A 24,053-nucleotide genomic window follows, 5' to 3' on the forward strand; every position below is an offset into this window, starting at 1 on the left:
TGATGTGAGTATTCATAAAAAATTTTCTTTGTCTCTTCATCCAATGGTAATTGAAGATAGGATTCTGCAAGATCAATTTTTGAGAAGAATTATCCTTCCTCTAGGTGATCCAAAATTTCCTAAAAGTTGTCAAGACGTTTTACGAAATCCACAGAACGTGATGAGGGCATTTACCCACATAAGGGCTTAGTAATTCTGCTGGGTATTTGGCCAGCAAATATGTAGGTGCCCTAACATTGCTGACAATTGGGCATAATGGCACCCCTTCTTTGTGGACTTCAGGGAGTCCATAAAGTCTGGGACTGACTCACCAACCGTGATTATACGGCTACAACCTCAGCAGGGTGTGGGAACCAGCATTGAGTCTAATTGAAAAGATGCTCAGCAAAGGAAACGAATGGGTAACTAGGTCGGACGAGACAATTACACCGACGCCACCACAGACGCCGACACCAGCGTCTCACCGACCGCTGATGCGTGGGCGCGGACCGTAGAGAGAGCGCCTCGTGAGGGGAGGGGATTTAAGACGGCCGCCCACCCTCAGGAGCTCAGTTTGTCAGTGCACCTGACGATGATGACATGTCTGATCACCGAAATATTGTGCCCGTTGGAAACTATGGACCGGCAGTACACTTGTGGACTGTTCGAGCAAGAAATACGCCGGAGAAACTGAAGAATCACATTGCGTATAAATGATATTGCGTCAACCATCCATTGCTTCTAATAGTTTGATTATTTTTGTATTATTAGGGGTCAGTCATGTAGAACTGTCAAATGATAATTCTTTTGCCATTTGATTGTTACACTGTTTTTTTCTGAATAAACTACTGCGGTTTTGGATTTGTTGCCATTACAGTGGTGTAATAATATACTGCACAGGAAGTTGTCAACATGAACAGTCTATGAAAGCTTCTCATCTATCGTCAGTTCTAGAAATCTGCTTGTCTTCTGCTAGTAACTGTAAGACTTGATTGGCACTGTGATCAGAAATGTGTGTTAGAAGCTTAAGGCTTGGCCTGTTAGCTGTGAACTAAGTACTGTGCTAATGCGGAAATGTGTGTGTGAATTCCAGAATTGCTTCAAAATTGCTTCAAACCTGAAGCTGCAATAATGTATCCTGAAGGAAATAAGTCAAATGGTGAATGCATTAACATTTAGATAATAATTCATTGTTGTTGAAAATAGAAAAAAATAAATTGTATTGGATACAATTGTTGTGTTTTTTTCATTGGAGTGCAATGGATAGGAACCCATTATGTATGCATTGCAGTTCTTCAAAATAAATAAGCAGACAGCATGTATTCAAAAGAGAACAGTCTGCAGTTGGGAACTGTGTAATTGTTGTATAATTATTCTTAGTGTGCTATGCAGAATTAAGTTGAAGGGGATTTTGTTTTCACTCATTGAAAATATTGTTAGAACATGTGATTGTGTGCTTATGTGTTCCCTCTGTTTACAGGAAATTGATTTGGATATTGGTCGCAATGAAATTCTTGACTTAGCAGGTGAGCAATTAGTTTGGGGCCACTGTGAAAGCTTGGAGGAAGTCCTAAAGCGTGTCCAATTCAAGCATATTAACTTGGAAGCAACATCTCTTGATGATGAGGTTGGTGGTGTTCTTTTGTAATTCTTATAGTGCAGTTGTTCCATTCAAGCAGTTCTTATAAATAACTCCCACTTCAGTTGCTACTTATTTTTCCAGTATGTCTGGAATGAAACTGAATCTTCCATTAACTGTATTAATTTATTGAAATTCAATATTCTGAAACATGCTGTCATGTAATGATATTATTTATAAGTCCTTGGCATTTCCCTCATGAAATTCTGTTTCATCATTGTTATTTTGATGATGTAGCTGACTAACATTGTGTTCTATAGCTGCAATGACGTTAATCTGGATTGGCATTTATTTGGTAATAAATATGGAGCCAGTCACTTTTTTACGATTTATTCAATCATGGACATGTTTTTGAGCCACTTCAGTTGGAGGTGTTATAGAAACATTATCTTGTGGTCCCAAGTGTAGCTATATGCAGTGCTGGTGTTGCTGGCAGAAATGACAGAAATTTAGTAATCGGTGACGAATCATTTATGAATCCGAAAGTTTTTTTATATTTTAGGTACTTACAGTGCTCTGCCTTCTGGTATTCACATCACATTGCTTCTTATAACGTGCATTATTACTCTATGTACACAAATAAACACAGTATGTAGCTACACGTGTTTTTACACTGGCTCACAGGATGTAAACATTCGATGTTTTTACAAAGAATACAGATATGACAGATACTGCACTTTTACTGCATAATAGTCTTTGACATAAACACACTGCACTTTTACTACATAATAGTCTTTGGCAAAAACACACAAATACTATTATGTAGTAAAAGTGCAGTATCCGTCATATCCGTATTCTTTGCAAAAACATCAAATGTTTACATCCTTTGAGCCAGTGTAAAACCAAGTGTACCAACATGCTGTGTTTATTTTTGTACATAGTGTAATAATGCACATTATAAGAAGCAATCTGATGTGAATACCAGAAGGCAGAGCACTGTAAGTACCTAAAATATAAAAAACGTTCGGATTCGTAAATGTTTCGTCACCGATTACTAAATTTCCCTCATTTCCACCAGCAACACCAGCACTGCATCTAGCTACACTTGGTCCATGAGATAATGTTTCTGTAACACCTCCATCTGAAGATGAGCCTGCAGTGGCTTGAAAACATGTTCGTGGTTGAATAAATCGTAAAAAGCAATTGGTTGCATATTTATTACCAAATAAACACCAGTTTAAATCACAGTCGCAGTTCTGGATGGTAATGAAGTTGTAAGTCAACCTATTTGTGTAAAGTTCTTGAGTTACGTTGATGCTTCAGATCAGACAGAACATTCATGGAAAACCCTTAACCATGGTCAATGTAAAGTGATAAAAAATATTTAATGTTTATCTATGATACAATACCATAGAACACACCATAACACACATAGAACTTACGGAGGAAAAGGAAAATTAACTCCCAATATCTGAGACTGAGATAACACTTAAAACAAGAATTATAATAAATGTACGGTATAATAGTTAACTTATTTGACAAAGCTTAGTAATGGACAAGTCATGGCATGTAAGTATGAACTACTTGTTGACCACCTTTAATGATTTCGGAAAGCTGTGTGAAAAACCAAATAATTATAAAAGCACAATAAAGTAGACATTAAGCACTCTTATACGAACAGCATTTTGTATTAATTGATGAACTTCATTGAATTAAAATTTCGTAACGCAGTTTGGCGAACCTGAAGTATACCTGGAGGGAGTGGTAGGAACAGGAGGAAACCCTTCAACTTGGGTTTGAAAACCTGCAGCTTGTTAGGAACAGCCTCCAAGTTGCGTGGAAATGTGTTTGAAATATATATTGCAGTGTGTGGCACAATTTCTCAAGAAATCGTTGAGAATATAAATATTGTTCATTGGTTGTGTTTGCTTAATTAATGTTATTATTCCATTTAGACACCTTTATGTTGTCAGCCATTAACCTTGTACAGGAGTTGAACAAAAACAGGGAAACAACCAAAAATACAACACGTAATATTGAGATCTGGTGACTGTAATGGCCAGGGGGAATGTGACAGTTCATCCTCGTGCTTACAAAACCAGTCCTGGATGATGCGAGCTGTGTGAACGGGGGCCATCGCATTGGAACAAAGCATCACCATTTGGAAACAACCATTGGACCATGGGACAGACCTAATTAGCCAAAATGGTCACATTAGCCTTGATATTATACAACCTTGCAGAGTAACCGTGGGACCCTCGAGATATTGAGATGCGGCTGCCCGAATCATCACCAAATCCCCCCGGTGATTCACGTTTGGGGTGTAAACTCAATCAGGTGTTGGAAACAGTGTGAAACAAGACTCATCTAACAGAATGGCATTCTTGCATTGTTTCATAGTCCAGGTATCACGGCTTCGGCACCACATTTACCTGTTAACGGAATTTGCATCACTGATGTGTGGTTTTGGAATTCCAGCTCACCATACTATTCCCAACTTACGAATCTCCCTTCATCTCATTTTTGTGCCGACAGTGTTTGTGAGTGCGACATTCAATTATGCAGTGTCTTTTGTGGTTGTCATCCTCTTATTTTTAGTCACAGTTCTCTTCAATGACAGTGTGTCATGATCACTCAACACACACTTTTGTCTACACTGTGATTTTGAATGATGTTTTTTCTGCTTTCCCTGTATGTTGTACACATCTTTGATGCAGTGCCTCTTGTAACAAGAAACGCTTCAGCTCCCTTGGTAATGAAAGAACCCACCCTACGAGCACCAGCAGTTTGCCTATGTTCAAATTCACTTAACTCCAACATAAGTCACTCACAGCTTCACGGAGCACTGTCTTGATCACGACTGACATCTGTGACGTGTTGAGGATATTGCACAGGTGTCGTTCATGGTCAAATACAACAGCACAACCTTCAGGCTTGACTAGCATCTGCATTTATGTTCAAGCGTGCATTTCTTGGTGTGTTTCCCTTTTTTCTCCAACCTCTGGAAGTGTGTAGTCTTACCACTGTGCAAGTATAAGAATCTCCAGCTAATTAAACAGAGGTTTACATAAATTTTTGTGAATTAACAGCATATATGGTTTTGATTACTCACTTTTGGAATGCCTGAATGCAGTTGGTCCTATACCTTATCATATATATCATCATGGGCAGCAGGTATATATAGTTAATACATTTCAGTGTACCACTGGTGCTGACAGTAAAAAATGTACTAATCACATAGGTAGCAACATTTATCTTCCATTGGACATTGTGAATAGGAACATTCGGCGACAGCTTGTCACATATCCTCAGTTCCATAAATCTGCTTGTTTTCTCCTAATCATTGTAAGACGTAGCAGTGTGATCAGAAATGTGTGTAAGAATCTTAGATGTACTGTGTGCTATTACAATTAAGACTTGGTCCACTCTCCAGAAAATGATTTGTTGCATTATTCACTTCCTGGTATTAATATGGTACAATTCTGCTTGTATGGTCTGCTAATAGGACAGTTTTAGAGACCACCCCTGGCGAGGTGGAGACCTCTGGTGTGACCCTCCACACAGTAGTGGTTGGCGTTCCTACCATGTGGCTGCCCACCGGCAGACAGTTTCTGCCGACATAAAGTGATTGGAAATCTTGCGCTGACTGACCTGACTGCATGTTACCTATTACCAAATACTATAATTTTCATACACCTGAAGATGGGATTTTAAAATCTCAGAGCTGTTTGTGGTTTAAATAAATATTAGTGCAACTGAAGTGGATCTCTCTAAATTAATTATCATGCCTCTGAGTTGTGGATCTATTATGTATCAAACTTTGGGCTCCATAATAGTGCGGGCTGTGTTGACACAGAATAGTCTGGATCCTGTGGTCCAACTGAATCAATCATTGACTGTAAATGGTTATGTTCAAGACTATGTGCAGCCATTCATGGATTTCATGTTCCCAAACAACAGTGAAATTTTGTGGATGACAATGCACCATGTCTCCGTGCCACAGTGGTTCACGTTTGGTTTGAAGAACATCCCGGACAGTTCAAGCGAATGATTTGGCCATCCAGATCGCCTGACATGAATCCCATTGAACATTTACGAGACATGATTGAGAGGTCAGTTCATACACAAAACCCTTCACCAGAAACACTTTTGTAATTATGTATGGCTAAGAGGGAACATGGCTCAGTATTTCTGCAGGGGACTTCCTACGACTTGAGTCCATGCCACATTGAGGTACTGCACTGCGCTGGGCAAAAGGAAGTCCAATACGATATTAGGAAGTATCCCACGACTTTCACCACCTCAGTGTATATAACTTTAGTAGACATTAATGTTTAACATAACTATTACTATATGCCTTCAGCATTTTCAAACTGCTGTAATAATAATAAAGTGAATAACACTCTTTGATTATTCCAATTTAACTTATTTTACATCGCTGCCCTCACTGTTGTTGTGAAAAATGTTAATGTCTCTTGGCAGAAGTCCTTCGTGATGGCTTTATGGTAATAGATTTAACTCCTTTCCACCATTGTGCTACACCAGGAAGCATTCATTTCTTCACCCCTCTCCTGTTAGTGTTCGAGCATTGGCCAATTCATATCCCAGAAAAGTGTGACAAATACTGTAGTGGCGCATAGTTTGGACTTAGTTGGAGAACATATGTGCTGCCCATCAAAGACTTCTTTCTGCTTTTTGGTATGTAATCATGCTTCCAGATATTTTCCTTTGTGACAGTATGTGTGAGCACTCTGTCTCTTACAGAAATATGTAATACTAAAAGGATATGGAAATTTTGTATGGATCTTGTTTTTGTCATCAAGTATGAAATGCATCTACTGGGCACACAATTTGAAGAACCTGAGAACCTCCGTAACAATGGTGTGAGTGTATACGACACTAACATTCAAGTTCCATGGGCAAAGTTTTTAAAAAAGTACACGGATTCTCATGAATAATGGCATTAGTATGTCCAACATTCTCACCAGAAATGGTTGTGCTCAGACAATCAGAGCAAATGTCCTCAACAACTGATGGACATGCATCTATTTACTTGCTCTGACTTGTTCAGTCTTCTCACTGAAGACAAAAATCTTAAAACTATCCACTCCTCCATGGCGAACACAGCTAAAGAAGTTACCATCTTGTTTCAACTGCCCTTCTCATTGTGCAAATGATGACATATTGTTGGCATATATCATCATCTGTTCAAAGCATGTGTCTTTGGAGTGCTATTTTGCCAAAATATTTTAATATTCTTTCTCTGTTTACCAACTATTTTAACTACACTGTATAGCGGCTTGTGGAGTGTATGTAGATGTAGATATAAATACTGAAAATGTTATGAATCACAGATAAATGGGAAAGATAAGCTCACTTTTCTTATTTCCTAGTGACTGATATTTAGCAAAAATTTAATAAAATTTTTAAGTGGTAAAATATATGTTCTATGAATTTTCAAAAGCATTTGATTATATCGATCATAACACTGTGCCAGAGAATTTACTTTTATATGAATTGCATGGCGTAGCATGAGTGGTTATTCCCTGCTTAAGGTGTATGATGACTCCAGTTACACTAGCTGGTTTAACTAATTTATACTGAAACACCTACATAGTGAAAAATTACAATAGGCATTATTCCAGAAGGTTCAATCATAGGACCTCTGTTGCTGTAGTTGACAAGACTATATACCATTACCTTTAAACTAGCATGGATAATTAGTTCTTTTTTAATGGGACCAGAGATTGTTGTAAGGTGCAAGAGAGAGAATAATAAATCATGCATTTGTGAAAGTTAAAAACATTGTACCATTTCCGAGTTAATTAACATTGAAAGTAACGTATCAGGCATTGCGTGTTCAAATTCAAGCAGCCCGCCAGGTAGAATTAGTGTAAGTTGTTCTTATAACATGGATGATAGTGCAAGAGATTGCTAAGCCTTTGGTTTGGGTTCAATCCTTATTACAGTCCCTTGTCCAACTTTCGTATCGCTCTCTTGTTTTTGTTTAGGAAACCAAACAGAGAACATTTTTGGTGACACTGTCTCTGGCGGGCTGCTTGTTTTTATGTGCGCTATGACCTGATTTGCTAACTTCAATGCAATTAACTGGGAAATGGCACAATGTATGAATTTTTTTCGTAACAGTTATTTCTCACCACAACCTGCCCTGCAACGCCCTTACAAGCTTTTCAGACTTTTGCGGGTCACATTGTATATATTGATGATGATATTAAGCTAAGGGAAAAAATTTACAGTGAACTTGATAAAAACATAGGTTCAGCTACTTCTGCCTTGGAGGCATAGCAATTACAGTGGTCTCTCATTAGCGAGCGTGTTTTTGAAAGAACCACAAATTTTGAAATCACAAGTGGAAAAATGTTCTACTGAAAAATATCTGATTTGATAGTGATTAGATTTTTTTTTTTTGTCTATCAAAATGCGTAAATATGGGTACCATATTTGGGGTAATATCGGATCTCACAGTACCACACTTCCTGACATGCTACTTCAATAAAGAAATTATAATTCAAAATGCACCTTATCGAGATGACATTCGGAATATCAAACCAAGAAAATCTCAGAATTACATGTTAGTATAAAAGAAGCAAAAATGTGTGAAATGTAATAATCAGATGTGTACACTTCTACCATCATCCAACTGGAATGCAAGAAAGTCACGTGACATGAGAGCACAACCTGTAACATCCAAAATACATACCTGGCATGTGAAAATTAAAAATATGCTAAAATTTCAGTTTTTAGTACACTTCTCAAAACAAATGAATGTCATTTATTTAGTGTCTCACCATTAGTGAATCACTGCCTTTTACTTACTAGGGGTTGTCATTTCAACAGACTATTGGTATTTTGTACATCCTGTTAGCCAAACTACATTACATCGTGGTAACATACAGTGTGTAATCCTGTCTTCGCAGAGGTTTGAAAAACTTCTCTATAGTGGACTCTTTATTTTGTTTTGATTTTAATGCTGTATTGTCCATCTTAGTTAACATGTTAATCATATCTTTGTTGACTTCAACACTCAAAACCTAAAACTTAACTGTGTCCAATGCCTCAATAGCCGTTGATGCTGTAGAAACCGATGAATGTCCCATTCATCCTGTTCTTCACTTTCCTCTTGTTTCTCTGCCATATGTTCCTACAACAATTCATCAATTGTTCTGGATTGACAGATGTCAACACTTTCGTCACTATCAGGATATTCATCGAAGCTAAGGTAGTCAGTGTTTTCTCCTTGCCCAATTATTTGCTGCCATTGTTCAGCTCCAACTACTTTGTTTTCTGGTATGATGTCTTCTGTAAAGTATCCGATGAAAGCCAGCCTTCTTGAAGCAGCCTGAGATCGTGCTTTCTTGCACGGAATCCCAGGCTCTTGTTACAAAATGCATAGCACCCAAGATTGTAACCTCATTGTAGAATGGCTACAAGCCAGCCTCTTCTCTGCAAGAATCTTACTGTATCTTTGTTTCAGGCATTTTTATAATGCCTCGGTCAAGTGGCTGAAGGTGGCTTCTACAATTGGAAGGGAAAAATATTACATTTATATTACGTAGGTATGAGTTATCTTGCAGGTGCACTGCACACTGGTCAATAAACAGGATGATTTTTCCTGTTTCTAACATCCAATGTTGCATCCTAGTCCCACAAGAATTGTTCAAGTATAAGTGTTGTTATCCATGCATTTGCATTAGATGTGTACTGACATGGAAATGAGTGGACATTTTTGGAGCATTATTAAATCTTCACCTTTCCAGTTATTAGTGGTACCAACTTTTCTGTTCCACTTTCATTACAACATAATAAAACAGTTAGCCTCTCTTTACTAAATTTTCCATCATGGTATTTTTCTCCTCTGACCTCAACAATTTTGTCAGACAGAAAGTGAGAAAATTAGCGTGTTCCATCTGCATTAAAAACCTCATTTGGACTGTATTCTTCTATAATTGATGACAGAGTATGACTGAATAGTGTGAATTCACATTTCCAACCTCAGCTTGAACACATACACTAAATTATGTCGATTCTTAAACCTTTTGATCCAACCATTGGATGCCTTGTAATATGCAAGTCCCAACTTCTGTGCCAAATATATTGCTTTAGCATGAACCACTGCACCATCAGTTGAAATGTTAGAAGGACGAACTAGTTTTATCCACGCCAGGAGCACATTTACCAGCTCTGGAAACTGACAGTTGTGCACTAATTTTCATTTGCCATTGCCTCCTTCCAAACATGCTGCTTCAATTATTTTTCATTTGCTGACTATTGTACAAAAGAAAAGAAGAAAAAAGAGAAAAAAGCATGGACTGAAAGTTAATCAAACATTGAACACGAGCAAAGGAGACCAGTGACTCAATTACACGCTACTCAATTTGTTTGTCCGCAACAGAAACTGGATGTCATTGAAGCTACTGCCAACCTGTACAAACTACTGCCAAATGTCATTTCTACCATAGACAATGATCCATGAGACTTGCAGAGTTGCTGACACTGAACAGCACTGGCCCCATGCAAATTTCCACACCACATGGCCGTGAACTTCCTACTCCCGCCACTCTCACAACTCACTGTGGCAAAAGTTGTGACAAACAGTATCAATACTGCAAAATTTGAATGCACAAACCAGGCAGGGAGAATGCACAAATGAGTCAGTTTAACATGTATTTAATACAATTGTGATGGGGACTTTCAAGAATGAACATACTATGCAGGAAAACACGGTAATGAGGAATTTGTTAACTAAGTTCTGCAGTTGTAAATTAACACGTTTTACTGAGTTTCATTCACTAATGTCCTATGGGATAATGATTCTGTGTTTCTCTTTACTCAAACAACTATTCACTGTGCAAGAGAAAGTAATTGTCATTATGTCGCAACTAGCAGGGTTACCTACAGTTTCATAGTACATTTATTTTTTGCTAACATTTGTTGTCAGTTAAGTTTTGGTGAGTGAGAGCAATGATGATGTTTGCAAATGTAGTATGGATATAAACCTACCCATAATAGAAGAGCGAGAGGAGGGAAGCATTTTAATTCCCACTGACGCTGAGTGAGAAAAAATATACAGTATCTCAAGGTTTTTTAAAAATTTATTTAGATATCAAGTTCCGTAGGACCAAATTGAGGAGCAAATCTCCAAGGTCGTGGAACGTGTCAGTACATGAAATTACAACATAAAAGTAATAACAGATAAAAATAAAATGTTTATGAACCCAAAAAAAGTCAAACCATAAGTTTCAGTAAACACAGTCAACAATATAATGTAAGAATTGGCTTACTTTTTCAAGGAACTCCTCAACAGAATAGAAGGAGTGACCCACGAGGAAACTCTTCAGTTTCGATTTGAAAGTGCATGGATTACTGCTAAGAGTTTTGAATTATTGTGGTAGCTTATTGAAAATGGATGCAGCAGTATACTGCACACCTTTCTGCACAAGAGTTAAGGAAGTTTGATCCAAATGCAGGTTGGATTTCTGCTGAATATTCACTGAGTGAAAGCTGCTTATTCTTGGGAATAAACTGATATTGTTAATGAGAAACAACAGTAAAGAATATTTATATTGAGAGGCCAATGTCAAAATACCCAGACTAGTGAACTGGGGTTGACAAGAGGTTCGCGAATTTACACCACTTATTGCCCGAACCACTCATTTCTGAGCCAAAAATTTCCTTTTAGAATGGGAAGAGTTACCCCAAAATATAATATCATAGAACATAAGTGAATGAAAATAAGCAAAGTAGACTAATTTTCGTGTCGAACGATCACTAACTTCAGATACCGTTCGAATAGTAAAACTGACAGCATTAAGTCTTTGAACAAGATCCTTTCCACGACAGTTTACTATCTGAACACCTAGAAATTTGAACTGTTCAGTTTCACTAATCATATGCCTACCCTGTGAAGTTAAAATGTAAGGTTTTGTTGAATTATGTGTTAGAAACTGTAAAAAATGAATCTTACAGTGATTTAGCATTAGTTTATTTTCTACAAGCCATAAACTTAGGTCATTTGAAACTGAGCCAATGTTGTACACAACATCCTTTATTCTATTACTGATAAATCAGATCTTTGTACAATATTTAACAATCATTTTCTGAGCATTGCTAGTGAATTAAATAAAAATTTAGTTTCTACAGGGAATCATATAACTCTCTTAGAAAATGCCTTTCTGAGACTGATGTCTGAAATACTTCTCTGTGATACATACAGGAGAGAGAGATTGAGTCAGTAATTAAATCACTGAAAACTAAAGACTCTCATGGGTATGATAGAGTGCCTAGCAGAATATTAAAGTACTGTGTTGCACATGTTTGTCATATTTGTAATTTTTCCTTTAAGAATGGGCAGTTTCCTGAATGATTAAAATACTCAGTAGTAAAGCCGCTTTATAAAAAGGGAGAAAGGGATAAGGTAGACAATTTTAGACCTATTTCTATGCCCTCAGTGTTTGCTAAAGTTATTGAAAAGGCTATGTATGTAAGGATAATTGATCATTTTATATCACACAATTTGCTATCAAATGTACAGTTCGGCTTTAGAAGTCTTTTAACAACTGAACATGCTACATGCTCTTTTCTCTGGATGGGTTAAACACGTTTCGAAAGCTACACATATTTTTTGATTTAACTAAGACGTTTGATTGTGTGGATCGCAAAATATTGCTCCAGAAGTTGGACCATTACGGAATACTGGGAGTAGCTCACAATTGCTTCACCTCTTACTTCAACAACAGACAGCAAAAGGTCATTCACAATGTTGAGAATGGCTGTGATGCGGAGTCTGAGTGGAGTACAGTCAAATGGGGGGTGCCCCAGGGATCACTGTTGGGGCCACTCCTGTTCCTTTTTTTATATACATGATATGCCCTCTGGTATTATGGATAACTCTGAAATATTTCTGTTTGCTGATGACATTAGCTTGGTAGTAAAGGATGTTGTGTGCAACAGCTTGTTAAAGTTAGTGTCATCAGAAAAAAAAGGGGGGGAGGGAGGGAGAGAGAGAGAGAGAGAGAGAGAGAGAGAGAGAGAGAGAGAGAGATGACATTATGGGAATGGAAATGCATTTAAGTGGTTAACATTGCACATTGCAAGATTGCAGGTTAATGTAAGCATGAAATAAGCCATTGGAAGTGTGAAATGTTGATACATTAATAAACAGTGTAACTGCCAGAATGTTGATTGCAAGCATGCAAACGTGCATGAATTATGTTGTACAGGTGCCAGATGTCAGTTTGTGGGATTGAGCTCCGTGTGTGTTGCACTGGGTGGTCAATATAGTGATGGTTAATGCTGTTTGTGGATGACACTGGAGTTGTCGTCTGGTGATGTTCCATATTTGCTCAATTGGAGACAGATCTAGTGATCAAGCAGGCCAAGGCAACATGTTGACACACTGTAGATAATGTTGGGTTACAACAATGGTATGTGGGTGAGCACTGTCCTGTTGGAAAACACCCCCTGGAATGCTGTTCATGTGTGACAGCAGAACAGGCCGAATCGCCAGATTGATGTACAAATTTCCATTCAAGGTGCATGGAGTAACAGTGAGACTGCTCCTGCTGTTATATGAAAGTGCACCAAAGATCATAACCCCATGTGTATGTATGGTGCATCTAGCAGGCAGACAAGGTGGTTGCAGGCCCTCAACTGGCCTCTTTCTAACCAACATGCAGCCATCACAGGCACTGAGGCAGAACCAGCTTCCATCAGAAAACGCAGCAGACCTCCACCCTGCCCTTCAATTAGCTCTCACTTGACACGACCGAAGAAGTAAATGGCGGTGGTTAGTGTTCAGTGAAATGCACACTACAGGGCATTTGGCTCCACACTATCCTTGAAGTAACAATTTGTTGTGTCACTGTGGTGCCAACTGCTGCTCACATTGCTGCTGCAGATGCCGTACAATGCGCCAGAGCCTTAGTCTTCCCTCTCTGTAATGCCATGTAGCCATCCAGAACCTGATCTTCTTGTGACCACACATTCGCAGTGACCACCACTGCCAGCAATCGTGTATGTTGGCTACATTCCTGCCAACTCTTTCTGCAATATTACTGAAGGAACATCCAGCTTCTCATAGCCTTAGTACACGACCTCGTTCAAACTCAGTGAGGTGTTGATAATGGCATCTTTGTCTCCTTAAGGGTGTTCTTGAGTACCATCAACTCACCACGTCCAACCTCAAAGGTAAGTAATGGACATGGCTATTACAGCCTGTATTTAAAGCAAACCTGATTTTCATCCTTATAGTGGCACTACTGGCACCACTGTTATGCAACTGGTACAAAATTTGACTAGACATCATCTTTCAGATGTAGAAACATGCCTACGAACTTTGTCTACTCAACTCCTTCTTGGTGCTGCCATTTTTCCCATCATTGTCTATGTATGACACACACACACACACACACACACACACACACACACACAGCCCCATAATTATGCATGGGCTCTGGCTCATGGTGGTAAATTGTGTTGAGGGTATGAGCAAAAAATTTTTCGTGGGCAAAAGAAGGGTGTGTGTGGGAGGGGGGCTGGGGGGGGGGGGAGAATTCTTATTAGTTAAAGGGAAATTGTAGGTAGACGGATGGAGATGGATGCATCATGCAACTGGCAACACTGCCTCTCCGATGTTTTGTATGGCTAGATAGAGACGCGTCAGATGTAGAATCAGAACGTCTGATGTAGTGTGGTATCAGCTTGGCGCTTTTATTTTTGTATTTGTATTTCTCCATGTTTTATTAATGTGCTGAGGTTCTGTTATAAAGCAAACGTCAATATTGACAGTAGGAAATACCTCAGTCGTGCAATCTACAAAAAATTAGTTGAACAAAAAAGGTGGAAGGGGGGGTGAGAAATATTAGATCAGATGCAAAAGTTACTCACATTTTTCGTTACCAGAAGACTAGATTCTGTAGCTGCAAGTTCCTTGTCACCTGAGAAACCTACAATTGATTCGAAGTGCAGCAGCAGTTGTGGTGAAAAGCTTGATGTTAGTGAATCTGAAATTGATAACCATTATACAAACAATTCCACAGATGAACCAGAGTTAGGCCTAGGGGCAGTGTAGTCATATTTGACAATTGATGAAGGTCCTTTCTTACAAAACTGAATTAATCAGATTTGAAACTGTTATTTTGTGAAGTCAGAGTGAGCATATCCTGATAAATGAAGATATATTTCCGAAGATCTGTTTGAAAGGAAATTGTTGAATCAAAACATTGTGTAACACTATTACTTGATTTACTCTCCCAGTCAGGGGTCACTGTGCTGTGTAAACTGTTTGGGGGTATATATTAGTTCACTGCAAGTGGCTTTAGTGATAGGAAACACGCTAATCAAAGGTTAACTGAACATGAAAATTCCATTGCACGTTGCGATTGTGTTGTGAATTTCAAAGAAAGGGGAGTTGATAAACAACTGTAAAGTTGATAAACAATTTGTTACTCAGTTACAAGTAGTAAAGTATTGGAGAAATATACTAACGGGGATAGTGGCTATAGTGGAAAAACTTCTTGCAAAGAGATTGCCATTTTGTAGCAATTAAGAACAGTTTTGTTCCCTTAGGAATGGTATTGTTATGATGTGTTTAGAGCTGACAGCTGAATTTGATCCTTTCTTAGAAGGTCATATAGCTAAATATGGAAGCCAAGGTAAAGGAAATACCTCATATTTACCGTTTACCACTTATGAAGAAATGGTAAATATTATGGGGAAGGAGTGTCACAGAACAGATCATAAAAGAGATAGTTCTTGCAAAGTATGTCTCAATTGTTGTGGGTTCCAACCTTAATGTGTCAAACTGTGATCAGTGAAGTTCCATTACACAAAATGTGAATAAAAATGGTGTACCACAAGAGTTGTTCGTAGCGTTTATGAGAAATGCTCGGCCTACCAGGAAAGAATTGACAGATGCAGTATGTAAGTTCCTCAACTCCTGTGTATTAGAGATAAGCAACTGCCACGGCCAAAGTTATGATAATGCTGCAAATATTGCAGGAATCTACTCGGGCCTAACAAACCGGAATCAGGTTCTTCAATTCCTTGACAGTTTTGATCCCTGGTTCCACACATTCCCTTAATCTGGTAGGATCAAGTGCAGCCACAAGTTGTAAAGTGGCTACAACATTTTTTGACATGCTACAAACAATTTACAATATATTTTGCAGCATCTGTAGAATACTGTAAAATTCTGCAGTCGGTTTTTGAAGATGGAAACTTATGTTTAAAGTCTCTGTGCATTACAAGACAGTCAGCCTTTCAAAAGCATAAATGCTAATTGAGATACAGTCAATAATTATACTTAACTTCTTTCATAGATGAGATGACGGGGTCTTTTGAAGTGTACAAAATGTCGGGGGAGAGAGAACTGGAGACTAAACAACAGCTTGAGCGAGCCTATGAAACTAAAGAAAAATATGTCATGAAATGAATAAAAGTTCTTTGATGACTCAGACTCTTGAGTCATAAAATGAAACTGTGTTTGAAAATCTGATGGTGACTTATTGAAGACCAGTTATGTAATTATACTATCCACAGAACTGAATAAGCATCTTGGGAATCTACAGAGTTTTCTGAAAAGTTCTCGTTCTTATCCAGGTTGATGAAAACGGACTCTGAAGTCCATAATGCTGCAGAACAACTGCAGCATGTTTATTCAGAGGATATAGAGGCGTCTTTGGAACAGAATATGTCCATTTCAAAAGCTTCCTTTTGAGTTCTGGATATGTGAATAATCCTTTGACTGTCTTAAATAAAATGCCAAGAGAGAAATATATCTTTGATATTTGTTCAAACATCAGAATTGCTCGTAAAATTTATTTGAAAACACTAGCAACAAATTGCTCTTCTGAATGATGCTTTTCCATTCTTGGAAGGGTTAAGAACTATTTGCTTGCTTCTCAGACTAGGAGCATTTGAATCATCTGGCTGTACTAGCAGTAGAAAATTATGAGACTGTGAATCTGGACTTTGAGAATATGACAAATCTGTTTGCTTGATAACAAGGCAAGAAGAAAGCCATTGAATTACTGAAATAATTTGTTGGTATACCAGTCGTTTTTTTCCTACTGAGTTATCCTGTGTGTGTGGATAATAATAGTAAATGTTTGGCATCTCCATCCTGAATTTTGGACACACTGCACCCCGTCTTTCTACTCTGAACTCAATGTTAGTTACCATAATTCCACACAGTATTTTCTTTTTTCGAAACTTTCTTCTTTAAATAGTATATACCTATTTTAAATACAGTGTTTACAGTTCTGGTGCTAAATTGTTTCATAATTCCCTATTATTGGGCCCATGGATGTAACATTACATATATATATGCAGGGTATGGAAAAAAACCACTGACAACGCTTATTATGTTGTATGGGGAGGCAAACTGATTGGTTTTCAGAAAGAAACCCATATCTGGAAATGCATGGCTTGTGTGCTGCAGAGCATTGAAGTCTGAGAATGAACAGTTGTGATGGTTTGCTCTGATTCACTTTGGTGTCTGAATATGGAAGATAGGCAAACCTTTAGCCATCTGTGTACTTTGGATGGACGACTGGAGCCTAATAACATTACTGCACATGCTCTACATTCATCCACAAAGCCCTCGTGCACATCCTATTGCAGACCTTGTCTGATTTGACAGTGCAGTAACTTTGTTGACAGCAGTATGACATGTACCAGTACACAGCTGTGGAAATGACCAACATGGGGCTTACATGTGGCAAAGTAGATTGCAATGGGAGAGCTGCTGTAAAGCTGTATGCGGAATATTTTCCAAAGTGACATACCCCACATCATCCACATTCGCAGCCATTGAGGAACGCCTCATAGAAGCTGGAAAGTTGCACGTTTTTCTGTCTGAGGTATATCCATTGTACAGTAAAGTAGTTGCACTTCATTCTTGGTACTTGCGAATACTATCCCCAGTCTACTGTTTGGCCTCTGGTAGGTGTCGAAATGTGGTGCGGGTCATCCACTCTCGTCTAGAATGCTACAGTTGTTGGAGAAAGTTCTGACAATGTTTGAAGAGGATCCAGCCACCAGTACTTGGCAGGTGGCACAGGTGCTGCACATGGGCAAAAGTACCATGTGATGTGTTGTCCAGGAACACCAGCACCATCCGTACCATCTGCAGAAAGTCAAGGCATTACAGGAGGAAGACGGGGTAGAATTTGTGCAGTGATGTTTACAACAATGCATGCTCCAGCCATAGTTCTTGAGCTTGGTGCTCTTCATGGATGAATGCCCGTTTACTAGAGACGGAATATTGAACTTGCTCAATATGCATGCTTGGGTGGGCAAAAACCCACGTGTGCAGGTGATTCAAAATCACCAACACAGGATTGGTTTTAACATCTGGACCAGGGTAATTGGTAACTATCGTTGGGCCATATCTAGTGCCAAACAGACTAACAGCAGCAATTTTCCTCACATTTATTAAGGATGATTTGCCTACCCTATTGATGTAGTGCCACTAAATGTTCAGGTGGATATGTGGCTGCAACACAACAGAGCTCCAGCATGTTTTGATCTCGATGTGCAGAATCACCACACCATCATATATCAGAATCTATGGAATGGTAGAGGTGAAACAGTTCTATGGCCAGCATGGTAGCCAGATTGGACACCTTTTGTGTGGGGTAGTATGAAGAGTATGCTGTATGGCACACTTGTAACGTCAGCAGAGGACCATATTGTGGTCAAGTCCACAGAGTGATTGAAAAACTGCAAAGACAACCACATGTATTGGCTCAAGTGTATCAGGCTCAGCATTGTTGATGTAGACTCTGCATCAACATTGGAGGTATACAGTTTAAATCCTGTTTGTAATGTACAAAGCTTGATGTGCTACTCATGTTGGGTTTATTGACGTAACGTGGAACACACACTCATCTCAGACTTTGACGCTTTCCATTACCCAAATCGTGTGTTTCCAGATATGGGTTCTTTCTTGAAAACTGATCAATGTGCCTTCCTGCACAACATATTAAGTATTGTCAGTGTTTTTAGGGATACTCTGGATATATAATATGTACCATGATTTTTACGTAGTAGTACCTTGATGCAAAACAAATGAGACTGATGACATCTGTGGAACTATTTGGCGTAGCATATCGAACTACTTGGCGTAGCATATTGGTGAACAACTATTTTTCAATGTTGAACTGTGTCCATATGTTGTGACAACTTTTATCAAAACTGATCTACTATGGCACAGCAGGTGAATAGTTCACTGCAAATATTTTCTTGTGCACTGCCAGAAGATAGAAATGTTGGAGTTTCCACACAGCCACACAAAAAATGATGTGCAGAAATGTTAGGAATTGTGGAATGGACATGTGCAGATGTGTACAGACTCAAGTGGGTCCTACATTAAAGCCAACACCCACTGCTTGAACATTTTTGGTAAGTACATAAATACTTTTACTTTTATGTCAAATTTCAAAAAGGGCATTTTCTGATGGAATGCAGTATCTGTAGTAAACTGCTCATCCAGTGCCACTCAATTGATCAATTTTGACAAAACTTAACAGATCATGAGAACACAGTCTAGAATTGGGAAACAGTCACTCACTAATATACTACAATATATAGGTCTGTAGTCTTTTTTGTTTTGTGTTGAGGTAGTATATACTGATGGCGCAGGCAAGAAATCTTCCTTGACATTTTGATAGTTTCCCTGTGATTATATCTTCACATTAAGGCTTCCAAATGAATTTGCAGTGGTTGTCACCAAGCTATATGGGATAGATGAACTGTTATCAGGGGATGAAATTTGTCATCTGCTCTTATTCCCTTAGTGCTTCAAACATGTTACAGCAAATGTACCCAGCATCGAAAATGGACTAAAATATACAGATTCACTTCTGGTCCTACAGCAGGTGGAGCAGGCTATGGGGATATTTTGCAATATGGAGAAATGAGGTCGTAACATATGGGTCAAGGAAGTCTGTTGGTATACAGTGTGCAATTCTTCTGTAAGCTATCATCTTGCTTATTGATTCAGTGCCGTGCAAGAGTGAGAGGAGTGTCTGAAGACTGGAGCCAGTGACATGCAATTATTCTGGTCACTACTGGACAGAAAGTCTCCTGATTACCATCTACATGGAACTCTGTCCACTTATTGGTGATGTCACATTCCAGTGAGCTATCAGTGCATTCGTCCAAGGATGTGATGCACCCCAATTTTGTGGAGTTTATTTCATACACTGGCAAGTGCGCAGCTGTAAACTAGAGTGTGACATGACATGTTGTGCTTACATGAAGTGTTGCCGAATGTGAAGTTATTTAGGAGCCAGAAAAAAAGGCCTCGCACTCAGTGCAGTTTGAATTGATGATCCTAAGACTTCTGTAACCTTGATCCACTGAGCTACCAACTATGAAGTAATTCTGTCACTCACATTGCAGGATTCACTTGTTGAGTTATAGCTGAACTAGATTCTTATTCATTTTTATAAGTTGCGATTGTATGTATTTAGATGCCTGTCTGCAAACATTAATGAACTCAATCACAAAGGAAAAAAAATAACAATGGGCTATTTTGTTCAATTATTTTAAAATAGATCAGGTTTATGTTGCATATTCTGTCAAAACCTGGTAAATTCTGTTAATGATTGTAAAAATTACTGTTATATTCTGGCTTAGCTGTCTTCGAAGTGCTTCAGAGGAGGAGTTGTGTTACTCTGATTTTCTTGTTACAACAGCATTGATTTGGCATGGGATCTGGATTATTTGCAATTATCACTGTTATGTGAAGATATTTAAAAATCTTCCACTTCCAAAATTATGTAATGTAAAAAGCACATGGGTTTATTAGTACTGTATATAACAAAATATGGCACTCTCAACAAGTTTTTAACAAAAAATCTGGATCTCTTTGCGTGTGTTTTTATTGCCACCTATATAATACCTAATTTTACTGGTTTTTATCCAAAACAATTACCGTAAATCAAGTTTGAGCATTACAACAACAACAACAACAATAATAATAATAATAATAATAATTGCAGACCCATACACATTCCCTGATACACTTACACAAGGAATAACTTATCTGAAACCTAAAGATCAAGCAGACACAGCAAACCCAGCTAAATATCGCTCCATAACATGCCTACCAACAATATACAAAATATTAACTTCAGTCATTACACAGAAATTAATGACACATACGACACAGAACAAAATTATAAATGAAGAACAAAAAGGCTGTTGCAAAGGAGCACGAGGATGTAAAGAGCAACTGATAATAGATGCAGAGGTGACATACCAAGCTAAAACTAAACAAAGGTCACTACACTATGCATACATTCATTACCAAAAAGCTTTTGATAGTGTACCCCACTCATGGTTACTACAAATATTGGAAATATACAAAGTAGATCCCAAATTGATACAGTTCGTAAATGAAAAATTGGAAAACCACACTTAATATCCAAACAAATTCAAATAATATCACATCACAGCCAATACAGATTAAGCGTGGAATATACCAAGGAGACTCATTAAGTCCTTTCTGGTTCTGCCTTGCTCTGAACCGACTATCCAACCTGCTAAATAATACAAATTATGGATACAATATTACTGGAACATACCCACACAAAATCACATATCTGCTATACATGGATGATCTAAAACTACTGGCAGCAACAAATCAACAACTCAACCAATTACTAAAGATAAGAGAAGTATTCAGCAATGATATAAATATGGCTTTTGGAACAGACAAATGTAAGAAAAATAGCATAGTTAAGGGAAAACACACTAAACAAGAAGATTACATATTGGATAACCACAGCAACTGCATAGAAGCGATGGAAAAAACAGAAACCTATAAATATCTAGGATACAGACAAAAAATAGGAATAGATAATACAAATATTAAAGAAGAACTAAAAGAAAAATATAGACAAAGACTAACAAAAATACAGAAAACAGAATTGACAGCAAGAAACAAGACAAAAGCTATAAATACTTATGCTATACCAATATTGACCTACTCATTTGGAGTAGTGAAATGGAGTAACACAGACCTAGAAGCACTCAATACACTTACACGATCACAATGCCACAAATATAGAATACATCACATACATTCAGCAACAGAAAGATTCACATTAAGCAGAAAGGAAGGAGGAAGGGGATTTATCGACATAAAAAACCTACATTATGGACAGGTAGACAATTTAAGAAAATTCTTTATAGAACGAGCAGAAACTAGCAAAATACACAAAGCAATCACTCATATAAATACATCGGCTACACCACTGCAATTTCATAACCACTTCTACAACCCTTTAGATCACATAACATCAACAGATATGAAGAAAGTAAATTGGAAAAAGAAAACACTACATGGCAAGCACCCGTATCATCTAACACAGCCACACATCCGACACATGGCTAAGAAAAGGCAACACCAGATATTACAGCAAGCATATTATTAAAGATCCCAATACCACAACAGATAAATGCAGACTTTGCAAACAACAAATAGAAACAGTAGATCACATCACAAGTGGATGTACAATACTAGCAAATACAGAATACCCCAGAAGACATGACAGTGTCGCAAAAATAATACATCAACAGCTTGCCTTACAACATAAACTTATAAAACAACATGTTCCCACATACAAGTATGCTCCACAAAATGTACTGGAGAACGATGAATACAAATTATACTGGAACAGAACCATTATAACAGATAAAACAACACCACATAACAAACCTGACATCATACTCACCAATAAAAAGAAGAAATTAACACAACTAATCGAAATATCCATACCCAATACAACAAATATACAAAAGAAACCAGGAGAAAAAATTGAAAAATACATCCAACTGGCTGAGGAAGTCAAGGACATGTGGCATCAGGATAAAGTTGACATTATACCAATTATACTATCAACTACAGGAGTCATACCACACAATATCCACCAGTACATCAGTGCAATACAGCTACATCCAAACTTTTGTATACAACTACAGAAATCCGTAATTATTGATACAGGTTCAATTACCCGAAAGTTCCTAAATACAATATAACATATACCGTACAGTTAAAAGGAAGTCACGCTTGATCAAGGTCCGCGTGACTTTTCATTTTTGACCAGACATAACGTCTGAGAAAAGAAAGAAAGAATAATAATAATAATAATAATAATAATAATAATAATGGAAAACGGAAAATGGAATATGCTTGAACAGCCAAGAAGCTATATGGCATTTTTCAAAAAGTATTCTTTCAAAAAGTCTGGGAAATGGAAGCTATACCGGAAGATTGGAAAACAGTATTAATTCATCTAGTCCACAAAAAAGGAAGTAAAACTGCCCCCAACAACTATAGTTGTTTATTCAAAAACTTTAGAAAACAGGCTGGAAAGCAAGCTCAGTCAGTGTTTAGGAGAGTACTGAAGAGGTTTTAGAAAAGCACGATCATCTGTGAAACAAATTTTAAATCCGAAATTTATAATCAGGTATAGAAAAATGAGATCCAAAAGCATTTATACAACATTTGTAGACTTCAAAAAAGCATATGATTCAGTTTACAGGAAAACATTATTCGACACCTTAAGAGTTTGGAGCTGACAACGAATCGGTGGGAGTCACAAAAGACACATTAACAAATACAAAACGCAACATTAAATTTTTAGGCAAGACCACCTTGCCGTTTGAGATCAAAACTGGGGTAAAACAAGCAGATGTATTGTGTCCCATCTGATGTTCAATTGTGTAATAGAAAAGCTGCATCTTGTGAAAAAACAGAGTATATGACAGATGTGGGGGAGGACTCAGAATATGTGGACACTGATTATCTAAGAATAAAAAAGTGTCTGCAAAATTTAAATATCTAGATGAAATAATACAACCAAACGCTTCGGATAAAAAAACTAACTTAGCAAGGACAAGTAAAATGAGGTGGCTTTTCGACTAACAAACGACTTGTATAACAAGAAATCTATCTCATAATTGGAAAACTGGCATTACAATGCTGTCATTAAATCAGAATGCCTTTGTACTTCAGAACACCTTTCATTAAGTACAGCTAAGCAATTAGGTCAGCTTCAAAAGAAGTAAAGAAAAATAATCAGGAAAGTCTAGGGACCAAAATATGAGAATGGGAAACAGAAATTAAGAAGTAATAAAGAAATTTCTAAAAAATAGAACCAATATCAAACACAATGAGGAAGAGAAGAGTGGAATTTTGTGGACATCTAAAACAGCTAGATGAAAAGAGGATAATAAAAAAGAATTTATAACTTTTTGACAAAATCCCAAAAACATCAATGACATGAGTCAAAGAAGTTAAAGCAAACCTCAGATAATTGGAAACAATGAAGGAAGAAATAAGAGAGTGGTTCAGAGTAAAAGTGAAAAGTTTCAAAGGCTTGAAGGAGAAAACAAAGAAAGAAAAAAAAAGTGCAGTAAGGATAGAAGAAAGAAGAGAAAAACATAAGGAAAGAATGGAAAA

General features: G+C 37.7%; 1 protein-coding gene across 1 annotated transcript in view; it reads left to right on the forward strand.

Annotated features, from left to right (window-relative positions):
* LOC126249478 (protein phosphatase 1 regulatory subunit 37) overlaps positions 1 to 24,053 on the forward strand; it is a 268,363-nt gene that overhangs the window by 41,991 nt on the left and 202,319 nt on the right. The window contains exon 3 of the mRNA XM_049951131.1: positions 1,460 to 1,606. Coding sequence (XP_049807088.1) covers positions 1,460 to 1,606 — 147 coding nt within the window. The remainder of the gene's footprint in view (positions 1 to 1,459; positions 1,607 to 24,053) is intronic.

Source organism: Schistocerca nitens, chromosome 3 (genome assembly GCF_023898315.1).
Source record: "Schistocerca nitens isolate TAMUIC-IGC-003100 chromosome 3, iqSchNite1.1, whole genome shotgun sequence".
NCBI lineage: Eukaryota > Metazoa > Arthropoda > Insecta > Orthoptera > Acrididae > Schistocerca > Schistocerca nitens.